The following is a 26,555-nucleotide window of genomic DNA, read 5'->3' on the forward strand; positions in this document are numbered from 1 at the left end:
CGTGTTTCGTGTGTCGCCCTTTGAACGCGAGACACGATATTTTGCGCGATACTCAAAGCGACACACGATATTTTGCGCGATACACGAAGCGACACACGATATTTTGCGCGATACACGAAGCGACACGCGATATGTACCACGATATATCGCCTTTTGGGCTACCTACACAAGGGCGATATTTCGTGGACATTCTCGCGCGTCGCTTCGTGTATCGCGCAAAATATCATGTGTCGTTTTGTGTGTCGCGCAAAATATCTTGTATCGCTTCGTGTGTCGCCCTCGATGAAAGAGATTATTGATGGCACTATCCGGATTCCGTATGTTTGAGCTTAATTACCCACCATGCAACACCCGATCTTATCTTGGTAATATTGATCCGCTGGGCATAACAACTCGGAAGTGATTCACGCTATTCACTGGCATTTGGGACATACGCCAATTAATAAGCTTAAATAGTTTAGAATTCGGATTCGTTGATAATGATGACCAAAACAAATTGAAGTGCACTGTCACAACGAATATAGCAAAGAGCATGTTATGATGTAATCGGTAAGTACATGTTTAGTTATATATTAAATTTGCGTTAACTTGACCAACGGTTGTAGGTGAAACACGCATTGATAAAGAAGTGTACACTTCATACAGTGCAATCTTTAATTTGCTGGCGATAGTGATGATTTGTGATTAAACTAAAATATGTATGACTTTAATCTTGTTTTAAATCAGTAAAATGGTATCATTTAAGGTTAAATTAATGTGCATGGATATGAGAATAGCAGGGCTTATTGAAAAGTCGCGGTTGTTTATTGGTAACTAACGTTTATTATTGTGGCATTCATTTTTAGCAGGATTTTTCTACAACAATTGCTAATAATAGCAACTGATAGGCGAAAACAAAACCGGTTAATTGTGTGGACGTGGGCGGGCGTTACTATTTTTGCACAGAATATTCATATTTCTTACTAATGAAAATATTGCGAGACGCCATTTCATAGATAACATATGTGATCAGTTCGAGTAAAATGTCAGGTAACACGTGTTTTTAAGTCAGTTGCTCAACGGTCAGTGTCACATTTTGATGAGGATTATGATTTGCCATTTCGTAAAATTTGCTTCGAAATATGATATTGGTATTTTATGTATTCTTCCTGAAAATGTTAGGGAAGCATTATCGCCGCTTTTGTCCGTCCGACCGCCTGCCCTGCCACCAAACTTTCTTGTCTGGAGTATTTATCAACAACCAATCTTAAAATTCATTTCCCAGAAAAGGTTTCTTACCATCAGGTCGTTCAGATTAATTTTTTTTTCCAGAGTTATGAAACTTAGAAAACCTTTGAATTGAAGAATTTATTTATCTTTCTTTTCTTGCTGGTCATTTACTTTCCAGCAACTACTTGCTTGAATAAAAACAAATTTGCATGAAGCTTTACTGATAGAATAATTACATACATTACAAAAGACTGTTCTACTTGGGTGAATTTGCATAGTGGTGTGACGTGTGGGAGATTTCTGATATAAATACCTTTTTGTCTTGGCTGTGTATGTGCAAAAGCAAATACTGGTCACTATTCAAATGTAAATGAGTATGATGAAATAATTTGCTTGCAGGAACATTCCCGCACTATGATTGGTAACATATGGCATGCATATTAGTTCTATAAATTTGTACTCACGTTATGTTTCGCTCTCGTTGAATTTTTCAATTATATTGCATAAAAAGCGTATTGGATTAATTAAGATATCAAACATGAATCATGCTTGATTACATCGCAACATTTAACTTTCAAATTTCACAATCAACACGCTACATTGCAGGAAAAAAACATTGAAATCTTGTTCTATTTGCATAATGTTCGAAAGTTGATGCCCTTTCCGTTTCGAAAATGCCTTACTGGAGATTGAAACTTTTTACGTGTTTACTGCAAACTTTTCGAAATAGAAAACTTGCAATCTACAAACAATTATCGCAGTTACATAAACAGGTTCTCCAATCGACTTACTATTTTTGAGAAGTATAGGGTAAGTACAGGGATACTATAATGCGTTTTGCAACGATGTCAACTGTTTGTTCAGCATAAAACAATTGTATCTCTAATAAAATTGGAGGGATAGATCAGTTTTATACTCAACTCTCAACATTAATACAGTTTGTATGTGCCCCTTTATATTTAGAAGATTGTTAGCGCCAGAGCGTTTGTACTTAAAGGCTATGTTCTCATATTTAGTGTTTATATATCACCGTATTAATGACAAACTTCAATACATGCCAAAATCAATGAAAAGGCCCGTTTAAACATTAGATACTGATTCATAAAAGTTGACGATTTTAGAAGTCAGGTACCTTATATTTTACAACTTATACAAATTAGTTAAAGAAAAACGGGAGGTGAAATATAATTGAAAAGTCAGTTAGATTTTCTGTTACAAGGACATAACTGCCAAACCCTTAGAGGTTTTTATAGGCGACGCTTTTGATTTTTGTAGGTGTCTGTACACAGTTGTCTCGCTTAGCCTGGTACCCATTTTGTACTAAGATAATATGCCTGACACAAACCAAAATAATGTCTGACGTGATGTCTTACAGTAATTCATTTTGACAAAAATGAGTCAGTTCACAAATCACAAGATCTTTTAAAAGCAAAAAGTTTAGCCAATACTTTTTCCGTGATATACGTGTTATGGAAATTCATTTTTTTTGCAACATACAGTAACATAAGCAAAAAGGATATCTACACAATTCAATAAATAAATGCCATCCATTAAAAGTTGGTTTACAATTCTGCTGAAATTGTGAAAAATTTACATATATTATATGAATTGGGTATATATGTTTGCAATATTTCTAACTATAAGCATACTAAAAGTCAGCATACAGTAGTTATGAGTCGTACTCGATTTAAATTATATGTTTCAATCCAGATTACTGAACAGGAAATGTGTTTAACAATAAATATGCTTTAAATTAAAGCATTTTTATAAAGTTATATCTTTGTGCTTAATCTACGTGGTTTAATTGTGATCAAACTATCCTGCTAAATGGAGTTTAAACATAAACGTATAGCATGTTGCAATATGCTGGGAAACCTGATATTCTAAAAATATGTTTATGATATTTTTAGCTCACGATGTGCTTATGTAAGCCTTTGTAATCGCCTTTAAAATTGTCCTTCAATCGTCGTCCATCATCGTGCGTCACATGTCGTCCGTCTTCAACATTTACTTTGTTAATACTCTAGAGACCACATTGATTGTCCAATATTTTTTAAAGTTGGTCAGAATACTTGCCTTATGGTATCTTTGCCGAGTTTTAAAATGGGTCTATTGAGGCCAAATTAAAGAAAAATCTTGTGAACATTATGACAGTCACATTTATAAGAGAATATTCATGAAACTTGGTCAGACGATTTGTTCTAAAATGATGTCTCAGCTGAGTTCGAAAATGATTAAAGTTGGTCGAAAAACATAGTCACAAGGTTACGGGGCTGTTTTCCTTATATGGCTAAAGTAAAACCTTTGTAACACTCTAGATGTCACATGTATAGCCCAATCAGCATGACACTTAGTCAGAAGAATTTTTTTTAATTACCGTATATCTCGGCTGAGTTCGAAAATGGTTCCGGTTTGTCGAAAGACATGGCCGGGGCGGGGCAGTTTTCCTTTATGGTTTCAGCAAATCCTTATAATCACTGTAGAAGTTACATTTAAACTGGGTCAGAACAATTGTTCTTATTAAACTTATGATAACCGAATTGAAATATGACTCCGATGCGTAAAAAATGGCCGCTATAGTAAAACCTTGTTTATAGTTTATACATCACATTTATACATTGCCAGGAAGTCGGGGCAGTTTTCCTTATATGGCTATAGTTAAACCTTGTGAAACCCTTAATGGCCACATTTATTGTGAAATCTTTATCAAGCATGGTAAGACCATTTGTCCCAAAAATATCTCAGCTGACAGATACTGGGTCACATGTGGTATAAGGTAAAAAAAGGTCACTTGTTCAAATAAAAACCTTGGTAACACTCCAGAAGTCGCTTTTTCGTCCAATCTTCTTGTAACTTGTTCAGAACATTTAATTTAAGGATATTTCAGCCGAGGTCAACATTGTTCTGGCCCGTTGTGAAAATATGGACGCCATAGAGAGACGCAGTTTTCCTTGTATGGCTGTAGTTAATTTATGTTAACCGTTAAGAAATCACAATGTTAGTCCAATCTTTAAAAAAATAAATCAGGACATTTATCCTAATGATATCCTGACTGAGTTTGAAACTGGGGCTTGTGTGGGTTTAAACTTGAAAAGACTCTTTCAAATCTCCATGAAACTTGGTCAGAACAATTGTTCTTATAATATATCAGCCGAGTTCGATAGTAAGAATGTTCATAGAAATTAAATACCCGATACATATTTTTCATATATTGTTGTTATTATTCTGAACTCCACCTTCTGTGAATGATATAGTTCTTTTGGGTCTCAGTTAAACGCCTAAGGGCCCATGGTCCTCTTGTTTTATGTTATTACATTCAATGTTTTGGCGTAAATCAATATAGATATTTATTTTAGCTCTAGCTCGTCCTTAAAGATCCACACTCACGTTTCAAGCTACGATATATTTTTCGTAGATGTTCTGTGGACTCATTTGCATGTTTTGATATGAAAGACATCGAGTCAGGTTATACATTGATATAATTATAATAAAATATATTTAACTTTATTTTTTTAATATTACATTTACAGATGGTGCAATCTAAGCTTTTGACATTTAATTGAAGGCAACCAACCAAAGCCGCTGCCTGATTTAATTATCATGGCGACTTCGCAGCAGTTTCGCGACAATGACAGTGAAACAGATGAAGATAGTTCTTCGGGAAAGAGATCATGTAAGTCAGGTTAATGTTGTGAAGAGAATACAATAATTATAAATAAATAAATAACACCTACATTTAAATATGATGATTTATATTCCCGTGATAGTTTAAAGCCATGTTTATGTTGTGAAGAGAAAACATAAATAAATAATTATTTAAATTATGAACTCCTACATTCAAATATGATCATTAATACTCCCATGAAAGATACTGCGAACAAAAAGTTTCAATTTTTATCACAATCAATGTGTGTTTTTTTTCATATTAAATACAAGACCACATACAATAACTTAACTATTATTATCATATTTAACCTCTGTGTTCTGTAGTAATATCTGATTCGCGTGTAATTAAACTTATTTTGTATTTTATTTTTTGAAAGTGATCGTGGTACAAATTGGTAACAACAACAACACAGTGGTAACTTGTGACAAGATTGAGCCACGTTTTGAAGGTTCAGGTATGTTTCTTGATTTCGTTTAAAATGATTATTTTAATTTTCTTAGGGATTTTTCACCAGAGAGGACTTTAACTTTCCGCTCATACTGTATATCATATCTGTGGTCAGAGATTCTTAAACAGAGGGCCCTGTGTTAGTTAAACAACCACAGAAGATTCTTTGTTAAAACTGTAGTCTTGTACTTATCGAAATTTTGCATGATCTGTTGTTTTTTTATCAGCGGGCCATAAATAAAATCAATTGTACTTAAAGACGAGAACAATACCATAAATTACTCCAGTCTTGTCATCCTTTTGTTTGTCCTTCTGTTCATCCTTTTGCAAAACAATTCCAACAATATTTCAAATATGGAGTGGAAAGCATTAAGCATTGAACTGGTGTGTCCGTATGTACGTCCCTTAGCTCGTGTTCCTCTTCAGTTTCTGGGTGGATCTCGCTCAACCTTTCACTGTTGAATGGGCGTAATGTGTCTAAACAAGGGTAGTTTTGACCACGCCGACGTTTTTCATAATAATGGCCTTTGCAGATGAAATTAATACTAAACAAACTCTTCATTTTAATAATATAGAATATTATAGTTCCAAACTCTTAAGGCATTTAATAATTTTCCAAGAGCCACTCGACATGCAGAGTAGTTAGACCTGACATTCCTCTTGCCCTTTATATAAATTTGCTCGCCTTTCGTTATTTTGATATAGAAGAAACATCATTTGGATAATAAGTAACCAGGAACGTTTTACTGAAAGACATGCTTATTAGACAAACAATAATGGGTAATGTTTGTTACTTTGTTGATAATGAAATGCTACCTTATATGTATAATTATAAAAACTATTGACGGATCTCCCTTAAAAATTTACCAGTTGAATTACTTTAATGTGAAGATGAATAGAGATAAAAGCATGTCGGCGGCAACAGGTTTTGACAGAATAAAAGTCCTTGTACTGTTGCTTTCCACTGAGGAATATATATTCACAAAACTGTGTGTGTTCAGCTCCTCTTTTACTGCTTGTATCTCCCTTTAGTAATTAGAATGTGGACAATTGTGAAGAAAGAACTTTTTGTTGCCACCAGTTATGGCAATATTATGGTGCCATTCCCCCCCCCCCCCCCGAATGTAGAGTAGATGTATCGTGTCCAAGCATGTGTAGGCCATTGACTGTTAGCATAACCCTGACCATTGAACGTGCTCGTTTATTGATCATGAACACCTCCATCGTGAGGTGAGATGTGATGTAATTTTAGTTTTATGCACATTATTAACCATAGGCCAAACGTATGTACAATTCAATGCAGTGGCTGCATTTCAGGACTTTTCACCAGTACTTAAGGTCTGATAATCGAACCGATTTCCAATCCTAATTTTTATTCTTTCTTCCCAATCCCCCCCCCCCCCCCCCCCCCCTCAAATATATTCCATATTCAATAATGCGCAATCTTTATGAAACTTAATGACACCAAAATACCTATATTTAAAACAATTGAACACTCTAGAAATCACGTAACCCGCTGCTCATGAAACTTTCTAAGAACACTAAGCGTTAGACTTTTACTCCAGGGTTCGGTGGTTCGAGCCCAGTTGAGGGTTCCTTTATTTCTTTCTTTGATTGTATTATTGTTATTTACTGGAGCTTTTTAGATTCAATGCTTACATTTATCAATATAAAGAATTTAATGGCACACTTCAACACATGCCAAAATCTGTGAAAAGGCCCTTTAAAGGCCCTTAGGGTCTGTTGCCCAATTGTAAGCTCATCTATTTTTTGAAAAAAATTATGAGCTATTGTCATCACCTTGGCGTCGGCGTCGGCGTCCGGTTAAGTTTTGCGTTTAGGTCCACTTTTCTCATAAAGTATCAATGCTATTGCATTCAAACTTGGTACACTTACTTACTATTATGAGGGGACTGGGCAGGCAAAATTAGATAACTCTGGCTTGCATTTTGACAGAATTATGTGCCCTTTTTATACTTAGAAAATTGAAAATTTTGGTTAAGTTTTGTGTTTAGGTCCATTTTATTCCTTAAGTATCAAAGCTATTGCTTACATACTTGCAACACTTACTAACTATCAGAAGGGTACTGTGCTAGCAAAGTTATGTAACTCTGATTGGAATTTTGACGGAATTTTGGGCCCTTTATACTTGAAAATTTGGTTAAGTTTTGTGTTTTGGTCCACTTTACCCCTAAAGTATCATATATATTGCTTTCATACTTGGAACACTCGCAAACTATAATAAGGGGACAGTAAAGGACAAGTTGCATAACTCTGGTGATCATTTTTATGGCCCTTTTTTGACTTAGTAACTTTGAATATATGGTTACATTTTGTGTTTAGATCCACTTTACTGCTAAAGTATCAAGGCTATTGCTTTTAAACTTCAAATACTTTCATGCTATCATAAGGGTACTGTACCTGGCAAGTTGAATTTTAACTTGACCTTTGAATGACCTTGACTCTCAAGGTCAAATTATTAAATTTTGCTAAAATTGCCATAACTTCTTTATTTATGATTAGATTCGATTGATACTTTGACAAAACAACTCTTACCTGACATACCACAATTGACTCCACCCAAACCATCCCCCACGCCCCCCACCGAATCCCCCTCCGAATCCCCCCCTATTATTTTTTTTATTAAAGATCATCCAATAAATGACCACCACACCCTCACACTATGACCCCCCACCCCCACCCCAAAAAAATAATTTTTATGCCCCTGGTAGGGTGGCATATAGCAGTTGAACTGTCCGTCAGTATGTCAGTCAGTCTGTCTGTCTGTCCGAAAAAAACCTAAACATTTGCCATAACTTTTTCACTTTTTAAGATAGCAACTTGATATTTGGCATGCATGTGTATCTCATGGAGCTGCACATTTTGAGTGTTGAAAGGTCAAGGTCATCCTTCAAGGTCAAATGTCAATTAATGGTGTCTGTTCCTCCGAAAACTTTAACATTGGCCATAACTTTTTCAATATTGAAGATAGCAATTTGATATTTGGCATGCGTGTGTATCTCATGGAGCTGAACATTTTGAGTGGTCAAAGGTGAAGGTCATCCTTCAAGGTCAAATGTCAAATATATGGCGTCTGTCCGTCCGAAAACTTTAACATTGGCCATAACTTTTTTAATATTGAAGAAAGCAACTTGATATTTGGCATGCATGTGTATCTCATGAAGCTGCACATTTTGAGTGGTGGAAGTTCAAGGTCAAGGTCATCCTTCAAGGTAAAAAAAAATATTTTCAAAGCGGCATTATCATGAAGCTGCACATTTTGAGTGGTGGAAGTTCAAGGTCAAGGTCATCCTTTAAGGTCAAAGGTAAAAAAACAACAAACAAAACATTTTCAGGGGGCATTGTGTTTCTGACAAACACATCTCTTGTTTTTTTTAAACATGGTTAAAAACACAAATATTTATTTTTAGCTCCACTGGCCAAAGGCCAGCGGGGCTTATGTCATGGTCCTGTGTCCGTCGTGTGTACGTGCGTGCGTGCGTCCGTGCGTGCGTCAGTGCGTGCGTGCGTTAACTTTTTCTTTAAACATCTTCTTCTCCTAAACTACTGGTCCAAATCTGATGAAATTTCTAAGGAATGTTCCTGTGGTGAACCTCTTTCAAATTTGTTCAAATTATGCCCCTGGGGTCAAATTTGACCCTGCCCCGGGGGGCAAAAAATTGAAAATTTGCTTATATAAGGCCTATTTTGTGCAAACTTTATAAATCTTCTTGTCCATAACCATTAGGCCTAGGGCTACCAAATTTGGTATGTATTGACATCTTATAGTCCTCTACCAAGTTTGTTCAAATTATGCCCCTGGGGTCAAATTTGACCCTGCCCCGGGGGGTCAAAAAATTGAAAATTTGCTTATATTAGGCCTTTTTTGTGCAAACTTTAAAAATCTTCTTGTCCGTAACCATTGGGCCTAGGGCTACCAAATTTGCTATGTAGTGACATCTTATAGTTCTCTACCAAGTTTGTTCAAATTATGCCCCTGGGGTTAAATTTTACCCTGCCCCGGGGGGGTCAAAACATTGAAAATTTGCTTATATAAGGCCTATTTGTGCAAACTTTAAAAATCTTCTAGTCCATAACAGTATGGCATAGGGCTACCAAATTTGGTATGTAGTGACATCTTATTGTCCTCTACCAAGTTTGTTCAAATTATGCCCCTGGGGTTAAATTTGACCCTGCCCCGGGAGGTTAAAAAATTGAAAATTTGCTTATATAAGGCTTATTTTGTGCAAACTTTAAAAATCTTCTTGTCCATAACCATTGGGCCTAGGGCTACCAAATTAGCCATGTAGTGACATCTTATAGTCCTCTAACAAGTTTGTTCACATTATGCCCCTGGGGTCAAATTTGACCCTGCCACGGGGGGGGGGGGGGGGGTAAAAAATTGAAAATTTGCTTATATAAGGCCTTTTTTGTGCAAACTTTAAAAATCTTCTTGTCCATAACCATTGGGTCTAGGGCTACCAAATTTGCTATGTAGTGACATCTTATAGTCCTCTACCAAGTTTGTTCAAATTATGCCCCTGGGGTCAAATTTGACCCTGCCCCGGGGGTTAAAAAATGGAAAATTTGCTTATATAAGGCCTATTTTGTGCAAACTTTAAAAATCTTCTTGTCCATAACCATTGGGCCTAGGGCTACCAAATTTTGTATGTAGTGACATCTTATAGTCCTCTATTAAGTTTGTTCAAATTATGCCCCTGGGGTCAAATTTGACCCTGCCCCGGGAGTAAAAAAATTGAACATTTGCTTATATTAGGCCTATTTTGTGAAAACTTTAAAAATCTTCTTGTCCATAACCATTGGGCCAAGGGCTACCAAATGTGGTATGTAGTGACATCTTATAGTCCTCTACCAAGTTTGTTTAAATTATGCCCCTGGGGTCAAATTTGACCCTGCTCCGGGGGGTCAAAAAATTGAAAATTTGCTAATATAAGGCCTATTTTATGAAAACTTAAAAAATCTTCTCGTCCATAACCATTGGGCTTAGGGCTACCAAATTTGCTATTGAGTGACATCTTATAGTCCTCTACCAAGTTTGTTCAAATTAAGCCCCTGGGCTTAAATTTGACCCTGCCGTGGGGGGTCAAAAAATCGAAAATTTGCTTATATAAGGCCTATTTGTGCAAACTTTAAAAATCTTCTTGTCCATAACAGTATGGCATAGGGCTACCAAATTTGGTATGTAGTGACATCTTATTGTCCTCTACCAAGTTTGTTCAAATTATGCCCCTGGGGTTAAATTTGACCCTGCCCCGGGAGGTTAAAAAATTGAAAATTTGCTTATATAAGGCTTATTTTGTGCAAACTTTAAAAATCTTCTTGTCCATAACCATTGGGCCTAGGGCTACCAAATTAGCCATGTAGTGACATCTTATAGTCCTCTAACAAGTTTGTTCACATTATGCCCCTGGGGTCAAATTTGACCCTGCCACGGGGGGGGGGGGGGTAAAAATTTTGAAAATTTGCTTATATAAGGCCTATTTTGTGCAAACTTTAAAAATCTTCTAGTCCATAACCATTGGGTCTAGGGCTACCAAATTTGCTATGTAGTGACATCTTATAGTCCTCTACCAAGTTTGTTCAAATTATGCCCCTGGGGTCAAATTTGACCCTGCCCCGGGGGTTAAAAAATGGAAAATTTGCTTATATAAGGCCTATTTTGTGCAAACTTTAAAAATCTTCTTGTCCATAACCATTGGGCCTAGGGCTACCAAATTTTGTATGTAGTGACATCTTATAGTCCTCTATTAAGTTTGTTCAAATTATGCCCCTGGGGTCAAATTTGACCCTGCCCCGGGAGTAAAAAAATTGAACATTTGCTTATATTAGGCCTATTTTGTGAAAACTTTAAAAATCTTCTTGTCCATAACCATTGGGCCAAGGGCTACCAAATGTGGTATGTAGTGACATTTTATAGTCCTCTACCAAGTTTATTTAAATTATGCCCCTGGGGTCAAATTTGACCCTGCTCCGGGGGGTCAAAAAATTGAAAATTTGCTAATATAAGGCCTATTTTATGAAAACTTAAAAAATCTTCTCGTCCATAACCATTGGGCTTAGGGCTACCAAATTTGCTATTGAGTGACATCTTATAGTCCTCTACCAAGTTTGTTCAAATTAAGCCCCTGGGCTCAAATTTGACCCTGCCCTGGGGGGTCAAAAAATCGAAAATTTGCTTATATAAGGCCTATTTTGTGCAAACTTTAAAAATCTTCTTGTCCATAACCGTATGGCATAGGGCTACCAAATTTGGTATGTAATGACATCTTATAGTCCTGTACCAAGTTTGTTCAAATTAAGCCCCTGGGATCAAATTTGACCGTTCCCCAGGGGTCACAAAATTGAACATATGCTTATATTGGGCCCATATTGTGCAAACTATAAAAATCTTCTTGTCCATAACCATTGGGCCTATTTCTACCACATTCGGTAGGTAGTGACATCTAATAGTTCTCTTCTTAGTTTGTTCAAATTATGCCCCTAGGAACAAATTTGACCTTGCCCCAGGGGTCACAAAAATGAACATATGCTTAAATAAGGCCTATTTTGTGCAAACTTTAAAAATCTTCTTGTCCTTAATTATAGAGCCTAGGGCTACTAAATTTGGTATGTAGTGATATCTAATAGTCCTCTACCAAATTTGTTCAAATTATTCCCCTGGGCTCAAATTTGACCCGGCCCCGGGGTCACAAAACTGAACATATGACGTTTACCAGTGGAGATTACTGCGGCCGTTTGGCTGTGACCAACAACAATATCAACATCTTGTAAACATGAGATAAAACCCTGTCATTTAGTGCCATTTTAGGTCAGATGCTGACTGCTTACAAAGGCATTGAAGTAAGAACATGTGTTATGAATGTTTTTCTTATAAACTGAAAAATTCGGGTTTTATTTAAATATGTCGAAAGTGACAATATATCCGGATGAATATATTTTGGATGACATGTTAATTTCATGTCTTTTTTGTAGTGTTAAAACCAGTTTAATAATATATTATTGATTTTAAAACACAACTTCCATGAACATGATATAATTATTTCAAGGAAAGTCAATATATGATACTGCACGGTAAACTCAAACTTTGTATCCAAGAGAAGGTGTTGAAATTAATGAAGTGCAATGTTCTTAACTATCGTATATGCTGCTTTTTAATAACTAATGATTCATTGTTCCATTTGTGAATCGTGACTGATCATGAATTGTTGAAATGATTGTCAATTGCTCAACAATCCATATATATTTCTGACCATTTTATATTTTTCTTAATATAAGTTATGAATTGATCTTAGAAGTCAAATGTATTACTTAATTAAATATATTTATAAATATAAAGAAATAATCTTTAGATTATCATAATATTCTCAGGCCTGTTGGTCTTAGGGATGTGTGGGTTGATGAGCAATTTCTCCTTTTATCACAATTATTTCTACCCTACCTGATCATTTCCTTCATATTCCATTTTAATTCAATTGACGTCTGCAACCTCTTTCAAATTGGGAAAGTCCAAAATGTGTTGTTTGGTAAAGGGTTAAGGCATTTTGATTCCTATGGGTCTTGTGAATCTGTTTCAAATCAAATGCGTAGATTTGATCTTCAGCATCTAAAAATATGTGAAATAGAAATAACGACAATATCTTTTGGAGAGATAAATGTACCTACGTTATAAGCAAAGGACCTGTGCAACAATTCCGAGGCTTTTTTGTCTGTTTAGTTAACGCGGTAGTAACTTTTTCCATATATAAAAATGCTCACCCTTCCAACTTTAAGCGCCCAGTGGGACGAGGGATAGAAAGAGAAAGTCACATGCTTGAGTACATTTCAACCCATGCGCATTACACGTTTTTTTCGCAAAGAAAAAACAGTGGAGCGATACAGGGCCATCATGGCCCTCTTGTTATTATTTTATTTTTGAAATACCGTCCAACCATACAACCCATTTTTGGAAGATAATGTAATAAATGACCACACCCCCACAATATACACTCCTCTCAACTTCACCCCTCCCTCCTTTGTGATTGAAATTGAGATAGGTTCATACACCTTTAAAAAGGAAAATAGATGAGCGGTCTGCACCCGCAAGGCGGTGCTCTTGTTAAATTATGTCGTATGTCTACTCCAAAATGCAGTACACAAGTTGTGAAAATGAAATAGACATGTAAATTGTTGTTTTTTTTCCCATTAATTTAGTCGTTTAAGGGATTGAATATTTCCCTAAAGAGTGAATTGAATGATACGTGAGTATTAATTTTCAATGTGGCTTTCTCGCAAAATAGAGAAGATTACGCAAGCAACAAGAGCAATATGAAGGCTTTGCAATCTTTAATTGATAGTTGTCTTTACCAATATTGGTGATAATGCATAAAATTTGTGCTCGTCTTGTTTTATTTGATTCCGACTTCTACTTGTTTGCCATATGAAATTAATATTTAATAAAATATTATTTACAGGGAGGGATCAAAGAGCAATTCATCAGTCGAAAAACCTAGCAGGAATCCACGTTATGAAGACTATACTTTCTAACCATGGTCGCCCAATGCCACGAAAGGCATTAGAGCAAGAGGCATATCAACTGGCAAAAAAGAAAGGTTTTAGGTCTTTTCACGAACTTGCTGGCTGGTCTGTTAACGATTTTTTAGATTATAATAAATCTTTGTTTAAAATTACTTCAAGGAAGAAAGAAAAATATGTGAAGCTGAAAGAAAATATCTTCGTAACACCAACCAATGATGAACATGACGATGAAACAGACGCTGTTCCGACATCAATTCAAAGTGACAATTTTTCGACAATCACAAATTGCGTAGCCTCTCAATCTTTGTCTAAAGAAGGAATTGATGAAATAATGAAACAAGAAAACAACATTCAAGAACAATCTTTAAAAAAACTACCTATGGAATTTGACCACGGAGAATTTTATCAAATTGTTTCTGGAGGAATTAGTTCTAAAACACTGTTTGTAGAATCAATAGACAAATACGAATCAGACCCATTACGGTTTTCTGTCGATATTGTCAGCATGTGGAACACACCACACAGAATTAAATCACACATAATATTCGGGGTAACGCATGACAAAAAATTAATAGGTGTTGAAAAGAATGTTGACCATGATTTCTTTGAAACAATATTCTGTTCATCATACTTTACAATGCCACCATCTTTTAAACTGTATAAAACCAACATGGAATCAAAATTGTTTTATGTAATTGAAATAGCTTCAAGTCGTGGTCAAGGTGTGCCTAGCATAGTAAAATGTGATCAAAGATCAAGAAATGTAAACATTACGAAAAACCAACTATGGATTAGAACGGATGTTTCTAATGAAGTATGTGAGCCAAGCTCATTGAAATCAGGTATAATCTATGATTGGTTTTTGAACACAACTCTTTCTTCTGGCAGTTCCCAATCACGGATGTCACCTCTTCCAAGTTTAAACATACCGGTTACTGTTAACAAGCGTTTGTGTACGACTGGTACACAAAGTATGTTTGACACACAAACTGAATCGGACCAAACAGACGACGGCGATACAGTAACCTCAGGCACAACATTTGATTTCTTTTGTGGGACAGTTGATGGATTTAAACGTGGGCATTTTGTCCTTGTTACCGGTGATGTGAGTTGCTTGGCAAAGGATATAAATGCGTTTGGACTTGTACCTTGGTTATGCGTCTATGATTTCGATATTTTTAGTTCAACAAATGGTTTGTTTAATGCAGTCGAAGATACTATGAAAACGAGAAGACATTTAAAAGTATACACCTGGAATGACACTCCGGAGCCAGTTTCTGAAAAAGGTACTAAGTGGTGCTTTCTTAGAGGACGGCGTGAAATAAGCTGTTCAAGAACTGATCTGAACGATGACGAAATCGAAACGTCAAATTTATGGTTCAAACAAGTCAAGCGAGGTGTTGAGGGTTACTGTGAGCGATTATCAAACTTTGTGGAAAACTACACAGTTCTAACAGTAGTTCTTCTGTGGCCTCAAAATGAAAAACTGCTCCCATATATGACCAAATTTGTAGGCAGACTAAATGATGCACTCTCATGCACACCAGCAGTCGTTGTTTGCACCAATGAAAACCATGCCATGACCGAGAAAGGCAGAACACGTTTGAAAGCATTATGCGAAGACTTTGGGGACAATATAAAGGTTTGCGATGTAGGGTTCGAGCAACTTTGTACTGAATTGAAAACATATCTTCAAACTGAAACAGTTGTAACAACATATAGCTTGCCGTGCAATATTGAAGTTGACAATTCAAATCAATTTGTTGAAATAAATGAAACGGATGCAACATGGCTGAGTGAAGATTTTGAGGTCCTGTACTTAAAACCAACTAAGTCTTCAGTGCTAAATGAACAAGAAATTCATGATGAAATAACACGCTTTTACAAAGGAGGCACACTCCCATGGTATGCTTGGTATAAAAACGAGGCACAGTCAGCTGTTGTTGAACGAAATGTTCAAAAAGAGTTGGAACACAAATTGCAAAAACATCTTGAAGATTACAGAACTTCAACTGTCACTCTATTCCATGCCCCAGGTGCTGGAGGAACTACACTTGCCCAGAAGATATTGTGGAAATTTCATGAGACGTATCCATGCGTTCATTTAAAGCTTAGGACATCAAATCCCATCGAGGAACTTGACAGGAAGATCACATTCATTAGTGAAAAAACGGGCAAAGTTGTGCTTATGCTTGTAGATGCTGAAGAAGAATCAAAGATCAGATTTCTTTCAAAACGCCTGAAATACACTGTCATATTGTATGTAAAACGATACCCATACCGGTTCCAGGTTCCACCTTCAATGGAACAAGACCGAGTCTTCTTAACAGGAAATGTAACTCTTAGCGAATCTCAAGAGCTAGCTTTGAAACTTGGAGAAAAATGTGAAGATGATGTAAAACGACTCAGGCTTAATCAACTTACCAAAGGTGTAAAAGAAGGCTCCGGGCACTGTATGTACGAGTATGGAATGACCGTATACTTGCACGAATTTAAGGGTATAGTTTCTTATGTTAGCGGTTATCTGCAACTTGACAAAAATAGCACCTCTGAGTTAACACCGTGTCAGACTTGTCTAGGATATCTAGCTCTTGTTTATTATTATGGACAGAGCAGTGTTCCGTGCCAGTTTTTTGCGCGTTTATTTAACAGACCTTCAAATATTATTATGGATTTGGAAGATTTCCCTATGCCAATTCAAGAATTTGTGGTATATGACAAAAATGAAAGTCGAAGGAACTACCTGCGTATTTGCCATTACATCGTGGCGAAGGAAATTTTAGAACAAATTTTGTCGAGGAACAATCAAGGTTGTCTAACATTAGAAAGGACAGATTCACTGGGACAAAACGCATGTAGAGCGCTCTCAGCTTTCTGTTCGGAATTCATTTCTTATACGGGCAAGAAAAATGTAAAAATGTCTTCGACAGTTCGTATGATTTTGACAAAAACATTTATTTATAGAGATGAAAGAGATATGGGAGATAATGAAGAGCAAGTGAGACGAAAGCCTGTTTTGTCAAAGGTCATGATTGATATTCCAGCTGGAAAGCCATTGTTTACAGAGCGACTTAAGGTTTTGCAGAAATTAGTAGAAACATTTCCAGAAGAACCGAATTTCCATGCTCATTTAGGTCGCTTTTATGCCTTTTGTAGACCTGATGAAGAACACAATGCAGAACTATGTTTCCAGAAAGCTGTATTTTTGTGTGATGAACAAAATGCCGGTAAAACAACTGATCAAATCGACGACGGAATGAAGTTGACAATGATGCACATATATCACATGTATGGCATTGTAAAACAAAGATACATCGCAAAGTTCACTGGGCGGTCACCTAAAGATAAAGTGGTGGCTTTCAAGTTGGAAGATATTTTTCTCGAACGTTTATCAGAAATTGTCCCATGTGCCGAAGAAGCATGTGACTATTTTGCACTGTCGAGAAACTACACCCCCGAAAGTCATGATTTGTATACATATGCGTACACTGCAGAAATACAGGTAAGGTTGCAGATTTGTGATTTTGTCAGCCGCCAATACAATGCATTTGGTGACAATCGGTGGCAACAGTTCTTTTCAACAACAACCAATCAAAGAGCTAAACAGTTCGTTCAACGGAGCATATCGGTTATAGAAGCATTATTTCTGGAATGTTACATGAGTGTTGAGTTACTTTCCAATGATTTCGGATCCTTACGAAAAAGTGTCATCTGGTACAATACACTATTTCGAACACACGCATTTGCATTAGAGGATATGCAGTGTGACAATACAATGAGTAACAGGCGATTGAAAATAGCCGCGAAAAAACTGAAATGTGGGAAACCTAGTGTACTGAATGGAATTGAAATGATTGACAATGCTGATGATATCGAAGAAGTCATTGCTCTGTACGAAGCAAACTTTTCCGATATTGAAAGAAATGGCAATTTAGATGGGCGTGAAAAGAAAGAGTTAGAGATTGACTTTAAAGAATGGATATATGCAATCAGGCAAGAGGTGTTTCCATCAGATTATACCCTGGAAAATGTTCTCACGCATCTTAATATATGGTATCAACATATAAGATCCCCCTTATCAGTATATTATGTCTTCATCGTGTATAGTCTCTTAGGATTCGGTACTGATAGGACACCAGGCAAGACTGAGTGTTTAATTGAAGCGTTAGAAATTCGAGAAACGCTTAAAAAGATGAGCCATTTAATTATTCGCCCTAAATACCCACGTGAGTGGTTAGGAGAAACTGGGGAAGGGATAAAACGGCTAAAATTTAATGAGCGTTATGTGGGCATTTGCGCTGAAGATCGAGATTTTCCCCCAACAAGTCGTTTGGATCTCGCAGTTTGTAAAGGAACAATAACAAGACCGAACACAAACAATGTTAATGGTATTATATCGTTGGACCTCAAAGTGCGGACCAAAGATATCGATGTGTACTTCATACCGAAAAAGGCAAAACTTGAAGGTAGTCGATTTGCTGGACAAAGAGTCGAGTTTCACCTGGCATTTACCATTAATCATGGATACGAAGCGTATAATGTTAAGTTGCTGAAACGACATGCCTGTCCTGGTTGTAGTAGAAACATCGAATTCACAAGCGCGGACGTTGTGATCACATGCAAATGTGGCAAGGACGTTTATAAAGATGACCTGAATGTGTCACTTTAATCATAGCAAACTGCCGAATAACAGAAATGTGTTGAGCATAGATGGCCGTCGAAGTCATATGATTTGTTCATGTATTCAAGATTTTAATACTTTTTGCGAAACCCCTAGCCGCTTTTTGAGTTAAAATACATTATTTTCTCTGAATATGTTTGAGTGGCACGAACATGGAATTAGTTTCTTACCACATAGTTTCATAATGAACAACCTTTTATGTCCCCCAGTATATACTGGGGGAAATATTGTTTTTGCCCTGTCTGTTGGTTTGTTGGTTTGCGTCAAACTTTAATATTTGCCATTACTTTTGCAATATTGAAGATAGCGACTTTATATTTTGCATGGATGTGTATCTCATGGAGCTGCACATTTTTAGTGTTGAAAAGTCAAGGTCAAGGTCATCCTTCAAGGTCAAATGTCAAATATATGGGTCAAAATCGTCAAACTTTAACATTTGCCATAACTTTTGCAATATTGAAGATAGCAACTTCATATTTTTAATGCATGTGTATCTCTTGGAGCTGCACATTTTGAGTGGTGAACGATCAAGGTCAAGGTCTAGTTCATCCTTTAAGGTCAAAGGTCAAATATATGGGGGGACATAGTTTTTAAGAAAGACATCTTTTTTTTTCGTGTTTTCCTTAAGTCTGAAAACCGCTTGACAAAATAACCTATACAAGTGTGTGGTGTTGTAGTTTTGTTGGCATTCGGGCAAAAATATAAGCCCACTAAACAATGGTTTGGCTTATATTACAATTGAAATGAAGCTATGATATTGCGTTCATATTTGTTTGCCTGTATCGGTCGGTTTGTGTCTGTCTGTTTGGTATTGACAGTAGGCGTTTTGGCTAAAGGTGCTTACGGTTGTAACATTTGGGCTCCACTGAATTGTAATAAAATTGCCGTAAGCGTATATCTAAACCAATCGTCCCCGCTTTTGTGGAGTTGAAGTATCAGTTATTATTAGACGTGTATCTTGAGTCGTGTGTTAATCAAAGTAGTTTATATTATCATCAAACTTCATGAAAAAAATGTATTCACAAAACGTGGCATTTTTTTTTCTAAATAATTATGCGCATAGGATTTTACCATATATCATGCGGTTAGTTCATTTCAAAACCTATTTTGCGTGCAAATAAAAATATCTTGAAACGAAACTTCGTTAATTATGTGAATCAAAAACATGATGAAATGTCAAACAGTAAAAGCCCAAGTCTACAAAAGCATACTAGTAGTTGACGAAAGAATGAATCATAGAAAACCGGTCTCTAATGAAAGTTTTACCGGTCAAAAACATGTAATAAATTTTGTAACATAAACATAGTTTATAATTGTTCTAGGCATACGATAGTTCGTCATGCCAATGGAGCACTCAATGTATGTTACATAAGGAATATTACATGACTGATGAGTTCCGATTGGCTGTATCGCAAGAGTTTATTGTGTGACATTGCATTTCAAGAGCTCACTGTGTATGTTATACAGAAAAAAAACTGTATAATTTTCAGAGTATATGTAGGTACATAATGCATATATATTCCGTTCGCAGTAAACGTTTGTTTTGAAAGTAACATGCATACATTTTTACATAAAAAAACAGCGGAATAAACGCCTTTTAATTTAATTAAAATTTATTCCATATTAAAATGCATTGAAATATTGATGAGGACTGTGTCTTGAATATATCGAATTTGTGTATATCATTATGTTTTATTTTGTTTTGTTTTCAACATGTATTTTTAGTTAAACCCAATATATTAAATTGGGAATATGTATGCCTTTTGTGTGGTAATGAAATATTTGGACAAGAGTTCGATATTGTGTGCACATGTATGTTAATTTGATTGAACCGTTGAATTTATTGTGTTGATTTTTTGCTCTACGAAAGGATTTATCAGAACTTAATATCTGTGTCTAGAATATGCTAAATTTGTATATCAACATATGTTTTGTTAAAATCAATACATATATACTGGATAATTTGTTTGCCTATGTTGTACTAATGAGATCTTGGGATGAGAGTTAAATATTGTTTGCACAACTGTATGTTTATTTGCTCGAATCGTTAATACATTTACTTGAGTTACGCCTTTCTACCTACCTTTTTGCTTATGATCACCAATCATCATTCAACGAAATAGCGGAGAGCTTTAATCGTTAAACTTGGGTTTTCCAATTCTGATTATTCGTTATAAGAGGTTGCAATAACAACCTTTTTTCGAATTTATTTGTATAAAACGCAAACAATGTTGCGGCCAGAATTTAACACCAAAAGAAGTATTTTAAGGACTTTACTTTACGGCAATGTTCATCAATGTCAAAGAATCAGAAGTGTTGGTATACATCATACCGAAAATACTGATACTTCTTGTACGAACATAGCCTTTAAAATACGCTTTATATTGTAAACGTACAAGGGGAAGAGCGTAAGTTTTTTAATTCGACATTGCAAAAGAACATTATAGGGATCCCATTCGCCCGTCTTTACGTCAGTCTGGCAGTAAAGTTCAGACGTACCCGGGTTATACTGTCAGTACCCTTTGACGGTTTTTCGAGAGCCTTGTATCAAATTTTAAGGTCATTTAGGCTTGCGCAGAAAGGGATGGGGCAATACCGTCGGCTCAAAGTCAAGGTACGAGTTCAAGTTAAACGTTCTTGGTTTTTCGACTTATAGTGAACACTAATTAGACAATATTAATAACTTTAATTTTTAGCTGGGCTGTTTTCATAGAAAACCCGAGGTATTGTCATAGCCAGCTCGTCGTGTCGTGTCGTCCGCGTCGTGCTAAAACCTTAACATTTTGTCAAGGTTTTGAACATTAGCTCTAAAATCAAAGTGCTTTCATCTACAACTTTGAAACTTCATATGTAGCTGCACCTTGATGAGTTCTACACGCCACACCAATATTTGGGTCACTAGGTCAAAGGTCAAGGTCACTGTGACCTCTAAAAAAATATTTAAAATTCTGACAAGCTTTCACTTCTTCAAAAATGCACACGCAGCCGAGCGTGGCACCCGTTATGCGGTGCTCTTGTTTTAATGACTATATGTCTCTCAATCGGATTGATATAAGAAAGAAAAGTTTGCATGGAAATACATCTTGTTGTGTGAATAGTACATGTGCAATAAAACAGTAACTGTACTGAATACCTTTTTTAAATCGAGTTCTTAACGCTATTCGTTAATTCTTACGTTTTATTTGCAAAAAGTAAACACCAATGAAAAGCTGAAATAAATTGCATCTGTCGTGCACAGACTGCTGAGTCGCATTCTTATAAATACTTATTAGCATGTGCGTTGCATGTTAGAGTATACGTTCGTTGACCCGCCAGGTGCATCCGTGTGCATGGTTTATCGTCAGATATGATTATTGTGATAGATTCGGTCTTTGCTTAAGTTTGCCTTCTATAAACTTCACCATCGCGTGGCTTTTTTTGACAGATTTTGAAAAGGTTTTTCAAGTCTGCATACATCTAGACAACGATGTGAACTAGTATCTGGTATAATAATATTAAGTAAGCCTTTTTCCTGGCTAAACGGATCAAAGTTTAACACCGCTGATTAGCTCATTTCGTACTAAACGTTCAAATATTAAAGCACTGCTATCATTTAATTAAATTTTAATTGTTTTCGAAATCATTGATGAAAAGCGTGTGTTTGTCAACATCTTCGTGTCAATATCATTACAGCCTTTTCTATATTCAGATATTTCTTTTCATCGTTTTTGCACAAGTCGTAAATAAGCCCAGATTTATGGCTGCTGACCATGATTTTAGAATGCTTTTCACTGACGTTTGCAAAGTACATTTAGTGATTCTTTTTGTAAGTAGTTAGACTCTTCTGTGGTCGTTGAGAAGTATTTAAAATCGTATATATCTGATTTATGAACTAAAAAGTCATTCAACGACAAACCTGACACTTCCTGAAAAGACTTCTTGATCTAAGTAGTCATAGTCCATCCCGTTATTGGAAGTGTGTAGCACTGTTGAAATAATTTATATTCCAGCACAAATGAGGTTCAAAACCAATTAACGACACGCATGCATACATACTACGTATTTGTTACAAACTTCGAATATGTTTAAACATTTTCAAAAATTAAACATTTCTTTAGGCAAACCAACTGATGTCTGTAATTGATTAAAATTCAAGTTATAAATGATACAGCATTGTTTGTACATATATCTTTACATAGAAGGTTGATACCCCGGTTCTTTTGCTACAGTTCCATGTGTCGGTTTAAGTTCCATAAGTAGATGCCTCACACAGTCATATAATTCATTTCGAATGTCGTTAGCAAGATTTTCATTCTCAGCATCTGTTATCAAAACTACTTAATGATATAAACGTTATCCTTTAATTTTCAGCAATTTAACATGTCAGCGCCTTAAGACAAACGCATTTAATAATATAAATATTTGCCGTTTCATTTCCTTTATATGTTTATTATAAGTATATACCTTTCAATTACCTTGTTATTGCATTAATAGTTTAAAACTTAATTAAAATACCATGTTACATGTATATATACACGTATTACAACATTTGATGATAGTGTTTGTTCAGACACAGCTGCATGCGCTTGTTTAAATGCATTCATGGTTATGCTTTCCCGCCTGCTGTCATTATTAAAGAAACAAACTTAGTTTAGTTTAAACCTATTTATTTTAGCTCGATTGCATCGAAAGCGTAAGGCTTATATAAACGATCTCGAGTCCGTTTGCTGGGCCTAGAACCAGTACTTGTTGTCTTTGGGGGAGATTTAAAGAACGCTTCCACGGTGGGGATCGAACCCGTGTCGTCCCGGTCGCTAGGCGGACACCATATCCATTACACCACGGCGACCTGCAAACTTGACAAGCAACTGGAAAAAAGTTAGGTAGTACGAGTACCGTTACATGAGCTCCTCGTTCGCGACATCTTATGACAAAAAATCAGCTTATTAATGAAAAGAAACAAATGCTAGGTATGTGTATTACACGCATGTACACGTACTAACGACTTTATGTAGAAAAAAACGCCGTACATGGTTAATGGTGTAGAAATAGTGCCCTAACTTGTTCAAATGTCTATGTGAAACATTCACAATTGTATGATAATCGTTATGAAAATGAATCAGTGTCATGGCAAGTTAGTTCATACCACTGTGTTTAGAAAGTATAGCAATATACTAATCAGATAAAAATAAATCCCAACAAGTTCATTAAAAACTCATTTAAACAAAATACTCATAGTATTACTACATGATGTTTAATCCAATCTTAAATAAAGACTGTTTAAAATATTGGTTCGTCGATAGAGAAACATGCAAAATAAAAGAAAAAATCTAAAATATCTATATAGCGTTCGAACATTCCTGCATATATGTGTTTGTTGGGTTTCCTAAATTTCTATTTCTCGTCTTTCCAGTTCACGTACGTATGTGCACTGCGGATGAATAGGTCGATATATCGAACAACAACCAGTGTAAATTGACTCGAACTGTAAATGCTTTTTTTTATAATTTGAGAACCCTTTGCACATCGGGATTTTCGTAATTAAGAAGTTGTCTCCGTTTCGAGTAGGTATCACGAGTATCCCGAGTAAAAAGCGGTCCGTCTAAAATGCGTATATGACTCATATTCGCGGATATGACCGAAAAGTGCGGATATGGACGAATATAAGCAATATCGACACTTTTTCTGCAATGTTCATGTCAATGTTCAATGAATAATACACAATATGTATTAAATATACAAGGTAAAATATCTTATATTTGTTTATTACTATATATTATAGTGTATTGGTACGTAAAAATATGCACGTTATTATATTTATTCAAAATGAACAAAGGATATCGTAGTGCTACATTTAAATGTTTCAAGAATGATTATAACCATTATATTAGCGCTGTTATTGAAAAGCAATGCATGTCACGCAAATCTTTTAGATTTTTCGTTAATATGTCAACAGTTCATATCCAATATCCCGAAAAGTTAAAATACGAAGCCTATATGTTTAAGATTAATATTACAGCTGTTACATTCACTTATAAAACATAATATTAACGAAAAATATAATATTTTAGCGGGACATGCATTGCTTTTCAATAACAGTGAAACTATAATGGTTATATGAACACGATGTGGACAATTTGGATTATGACTACAAAACATGCTACCTGTCTGGTACTTACGAATGGAAATGTAGGGCAGAGGTGACAGGGATATTTTCTGGAAGTGGCTGTCTTAATATACACTGCTTTCTTTCATGTTTTGTTACTACTTGCGCTGAGGTAAATTTTCAGTAGGAATTTTGTTTCGGTCAACAGAATTTGGACCGATTCCGTCTCGAAAGTGGTCGGAACAGACTTGAGTATATGCCGTTGGAAATCAATTTTTCCGGCTAATTGCTGTCATCCAAGCTTTTCTTGTAATGAGTCTTTAGGCAATTTATGTAATGTTGTTGAAAATGTACCTATTATACCGCTACAATAAAGGCATTTGACGATGGAACAGTAGTATTTCCCAATTGTTTTCCTTAACACCGGAAGTAGGTATACCTACCCGCACGAACGACAACTCTGTCAAGACGGAATTACGAAAATCGGGACATATTGTTTAAGAGTTTAACTAAATAATTTCGGTGGGATAATGACGTCATTTCGTCAAAAAAATGTCGTCATTTTACAGTAAAAGTAAAAATTATCGATATTTTTCACTGTTAATTTTCACTGTTTGAAACATTGAAATTATCAGTTTTCATTCACTTATATTTCTCAATAAACCACCGGAAAGCATAAAATAAATAGTAACAATCAAATATAAGATATTTGTACCTTGCATAAAGTTATTATAGCACTACAAATATAGATCCTTTATTGGATAAACCACATTCGTCGATTTTATCATATTCGCGCATTTGAAATCAACATTTATTTTCAAATGAAAAATGCCACTTGAAACAGTGACATTTCAGACAATATTGACTGCATTCATAACATTCAGTATATTTAAATAAACATTTTGAATTCAAATACAAATATAACCAGAGAAAAGTAACATTATTAAGTAATTGTGGTCTGCCGATAATCGGCCCAAAAATATTGTAATATTTTCTAAAGCATATTGTATATCTAAATACTTAAGTTTTGAGACGACATCAAGAATAATAATACATTCAGTATATTATATAAACATTATGTAAACTTATACAACAAAACATATGTGGTGTCGGCACGGTTATATTGTTTGTGATGTGTAGCCCTAAAACAACCTTCTGGCACTTCGTCATGTTCGCGGATATGAATAAAGAGTTTGAAAAATGATAATGTCTATTAAATTGTTATATTTTGAGACAATACTAACATATTTAACCCATATATGTTTTTTTATTAAACATTGCAGACAAAGTGTCGATATTTCCTGTATTCTTCCATATCCGCGCTTTTCGGTCAATCCGCGGATATTAGTCATATTCGCATGTTAGACGGACCGCGTTTTACACGGGATACTCGTGATGCCTACCCGAATGGGAGACAACTTCTTAATTACGAAAAGACCTAATACATACCGCGACTTTAAAAATGTTTTCAAATTTATTCATGCATATATAAGAGTTAACAGAAAGAAAACTCCGCTAAACGCAAATGTGCACACTGGATTTATGTACTTTAAAAGAAATCAATAAATTGTATATGAAATAATGTATTTATTTAATTTTCGACACGGTTCTTCATAATTAAAACTAGATACATGTATTCGTTTGAAGCAATATCATAATTAACAATAATAGCCCGATTTCATGATCATATGTAATATTAAAAGGTAAATATGTATCTGTAAACGTATCCTAAACAAACATTTAACATGTATTCCCACTTCGCACCTTCGCACTTTGATTTACACATGACTTTTCGTTTTCTTGCAATATCTATAGAACGCTTTCACATTCAACCAAGAAAATTGTTATATTGGTTAGGTGTGAGAGAAGGAAGACGTACGGAATACCGTTAGAGCCATCGTGGTTACACATTAAAATCCAGAGGGCGACAA

At 35.5% G+C, this 26,555-nt stretch overlaps 2 protein-coding genes across 3 annotated transcripts in view; one reads left to right on the plus strand and one right to left on the minus strand.

Moving 5' to 3' along the window:
• The window catches only part of LOC127881652 (adiponectin receptor protein 1-like), a 503,063-nt gene that overhangs the window by 90,202 nt on the left and 386,306 nt on the right, over positions 1 to 26,555 (minus strand). The gene's annotated exons all lie outside the window — the stretch shown is intronic.
• Positions 408 to 20,793, plus strand: LOC127881600 (uncharacterized). Its single transcript, XM_052429604.1, has 4 exons — positions 408 to 549; positions 4,740 to 4,882; positions 5,253 to 5,330; positions 13,795 to 20,793. Exons 2-4 carry the CDS (start codon positions 4,810 to 4,812, stop codon positions 18,525 to 18,527), a joined length of 4,884 nt encoding a protein of 1,627 aa, XP_052285564.1. The 5' UTR covers positions 408 to 549; positions 4,740 to 4,809; the 3' UTR covers positions 18,528 to 20,793.

This window comes from Dreissena polymorpha, chromosome 5 (assembly GCF_020536995.1).
Source record: "Dreissena polymorpha isolate Duluth1 chromosome 5, UMN_Dpol_1.0, whole genome shotgun sequence".
NCBI classification, from domain to species: Eukaryota; Metazoa; Mollusca; class Bivalvia; order Myida; family Dreissenidae; genus Dreissena; species Dreissena polymorpha.

Coding starts and splice junctions, on each gene's coding strand:
- LOC127881600 (XM_052429604.1), top strand. CDS start 4,810: ATGGCGACTTCGCAGCAGTTTCGCGACAATGACAGTGAAACAGATGAA. Junction 4,883..5,252: donor TTCTTCGGGAAAGAGATCAT/GTAAGTCAGGTT, acceptor ATTTTTTGAAAG/TGATCGTGGTACAAATTGGT. Junction 5,331..13,794: donor GCCACGTTTTGAAGGTTCAG/GTATGTTTCTTG, acceptor TATTATTTACAG/GGAGGGATCAAAGAGCAATT.